At 36.8% G+C, this 3050-nt stretch overlaps 1 protein-coding gene across 1 annotated transcript in view; it reads left to right on the top strand.

Annotated features, from left to right (window-relative positions):
• GABRA3 (gamma-aminobutyric acid type A receptor alpha3 subunit) overlaps positions 1-3050 on the top strand; it is a 97191-nt gene that overhangs the window by 40300 nt on the left and 53841 nt on the right. Inside the window, exon 3 of the mRNA XM_006765691.2 lies at positions 1233-1376. Coding sequence (XP_006765754.2) covers positions 1233-1376 — 144 coding nt within the window. The remainder of the gene's footprint in view (positions 1-1232; positions 1377-3050) is intronic.

The raw sequence follows: 3050 nt of genomic DNA, 5'->3' as shown, positions 1-3050 counted from the left end.
GGAGCTACGGAGAAATCTGCAGATGCCCCTTCCTTGTTTGGGGTTTGGAGATGCCCAAATGAGGTCCAGCTGTGAAGCAATGCAAACTGCTGTGGGGCCTTGGGCCTTCTCTTGGAAGTTCTGGGTCTGTCTGGCCCAGCTGCAGTTTGTTAGGTAATTTTCAGATTGCAAAGGGCCAGGGCATTCATATGCAAAAGCCTCTGTGCACAGCTTGGGTGGGGCGGTGTCTCAGGGAATCAACAGGGCAGAGCAAACAGCTATGGCAGATCCTCAGTCCTACCCTAAGAGGCACTACTTCTTAGTGTCCTGGTAATCTCTTCAAGCACCTCTGAGAGAAAGCCGCCCTCAAGTGCCGACCAGATGCCAGACAGTCCAGTTTCTCCCCATATGAGTCTGGGTCCCCAGAGACTTGCCCTGAGCTGGAATTCAGAGCAGTCGGGAGCTTGAGACTCCCCCCTGATTGAAAAAAAAAACCCACAAAAAACCATGTCCTCAGTTGCCAGCCCTTTCCACGTGCGCCTCCGTACCTCCACTTTACTGCCGCACCTCTTCTGAGTCTCAGTGTGCTTTTCTCTTTCCTTCTAGTTGTAGAATTTCCACTCAGCCAGCCTTCCTGTGGTTCTGGATGATATCCGTTTTGTCTTTTAGTTGTATTTTTGAAGTGGTTGTGTGAGGCAGCAATTTCACGTGTTTACCTATGCCGCCATCTTGGTTTCCTCTGTGAGTTTTTTTTTTCAGTATGATTTTTTTTAACTTTATTTAATATGGTCACCCTATATCTAATTAAAGAAAATTTGTTACATTTTGTGGCAGTTAATTTTTCTCACAACTAGCCTAATTTACTAATTTAAGGTACCTCTCTATCTTCTATAAGCATCTCAATTTGTGACAACTGCATTAGATTATATTTTATCTATTCCTACTCTTATCCCCACTCTTTACACTCCAAGAGAAGGAGAAAGTTCACAATTTATTGGCAGTGCAAAAGACTGTGGGTCATTGAAGGAAAAGACCACTTTAGGTTCATTTCTGTGTTCTCAGCATAAACAATAGTGGTTATACAATGATTGTTTATTAGATTGATGGATACATGTACTTCAATTGAAGAGAGAACACCTACCCAGAACTCTTTGGGGATGTAAGTTGTATTTTAAACTCATGCAAGTTTAGTATCAAAAATAACCATTTTTCTTTCCCTTCAACTTCTCCTTCTTGACCCTTTTATGCCTTAGATGCCTATACAAAAGCTGAAGTGGTTTATTCTTGGACTCTTGGGAAGAACAAATCTGTGGAAGTAGCACAGGATGGCTCTCGCCTGAATCAATATGACCTGCTGGGCCATGTTGTTGGGACAGATATAATCCGCTCTAGTACAGGTATTTACTTTATTTAACAAGAATTTTTATATGTAATCTGTACCATATACTAGTAACTGTTACCCCCACCCCTACCCCACCCACACACACCCCTATCTCTTGCAACTACTAATCTTTGTATCTGTGAGCTTGTTTTTTTTGGATTGTGTTTTGTTTTAGATTCCACATATAAGTGAGATTATACAATATTTGTCTTTCTCTGTATAATTTATTTTACTTAGTATAATGCCCTCAATGTCCATCCATGTTGTCAAAAATGGCAATATTTTCTTCTCTTTATTGGCTGAATAACATTCCATTGTGTATATGTACCACATCTTCTTCACCATTTGTCTATCCATAGACACGTAGGTTGCTTCCATATCTTGGCTATTGTAAATAATGCTTCAGTGAACTTAGGAGTGCATATATTTTTTCGAGTTAGTGTTTTTGTGTTCTTTGGCTAAATATCCATAAGTAGGATTGCTGCATCATGTGGTCATTCTATTTTTAATTTTGTGGGGAACTCCCATATTGTTTTACATAGTGGCTGCACTGATTTATTTTCCCACCAACAATGAAGAAGGGTTTCCTTTTCTCCAAATTCTCACCAATACTTGTTATTTCTTTTTAGTTATAAATAGCAGTATTTTAATAATTAGACTGGACATACATTATTATTATCTGTTTTAATTTAAAATTTAAAAAGAGAAGTAAAAAGCTTTCCTTCAATGTCACAGTATTCTTGACAATGATGTGATAAGTGTTGCTATCACTGAGAGGTATAGCATTTCATTGTTAAATTCAGTAAAATAATATTTTCATTTTAATGACCTCATATGTGAATCATACTCAATTTAGCCAATTATCTACTATTATTTTATGTGATTTAATGCTATAATCAACCCTGTGTAGACCTTTTTCCATATAGCATTTTATTCCTCTGTTATTATCTGCCTAAGATAGAGACAGAATATCAAGACTGCTATTTCAGAAAGTAGACACATTTTTGAAAAGTTAATACATATATACAAATTGCCATTCTAAAAGGTTAAGCAATTCACACTCCCATTATCAGTGTATGGGCATGCCAATTTTCCTTCAATCTTGGCAATACATGTGTCACGGGTTGAATTATGTCAACATATATTCATATGTTGAAGTTCTGACCCCAGTATCTCAGAATGTGACCTTATTAAAAATAGAGTCATTGCAGATATAATTGGACTACATCTCAAATTAGTTTAAAAGCATGATACAAAGTACATAAGTAAAAAGGTAATTTAGTATATTAAAATACATTTGCACAATTCAATACTCTGCAGCTGTAAGAAGTAATGATGAAGTCTTTGATGTTACTGTTCATTGCAAATATCTGCAGGATATACTGTTGAGTGAAAAAAAATGCAGAGCACAGAACACTGAAGATATATAGGGATATATGTTTGGATAGGGTTATTATTTCTAGAAACATCCAAAAGAAACTGTTAATTGTAGTTAAAGGAAGGAGAAATAAGATGGGTGGTTTAGGGCAGCTATGAGAGGGAGACTTTGCTGTACACCCTTGGATACCCTTTGATTTAGGTACCACATACATATTATTACATCACATATGTATATTGTCTTTATGTCACTATAAATTATAGATATTCCTTTATGAATTCTGAATATGCTACTCAACATATTAATGGGCAG

The sequence above is a fragment of the Myotis davidii genome, unplaced genomic scaffold (genome assembly GCF_000327345.1).
Source record: "Myotis davidii unplaced genomic scaffold, ASM32734v1 scaffold1540, whole genome shotgun sequence".
NCBI classification, from domain to species: Eukaryota; Metazoa; Chordata; class Mammalia; order Chiroptera; family Vespertilionidae; genus Myotis; species Myotis davidii.
This window is presented reverse-complemented; position numbering and strand designations above follow the sequence as displayed.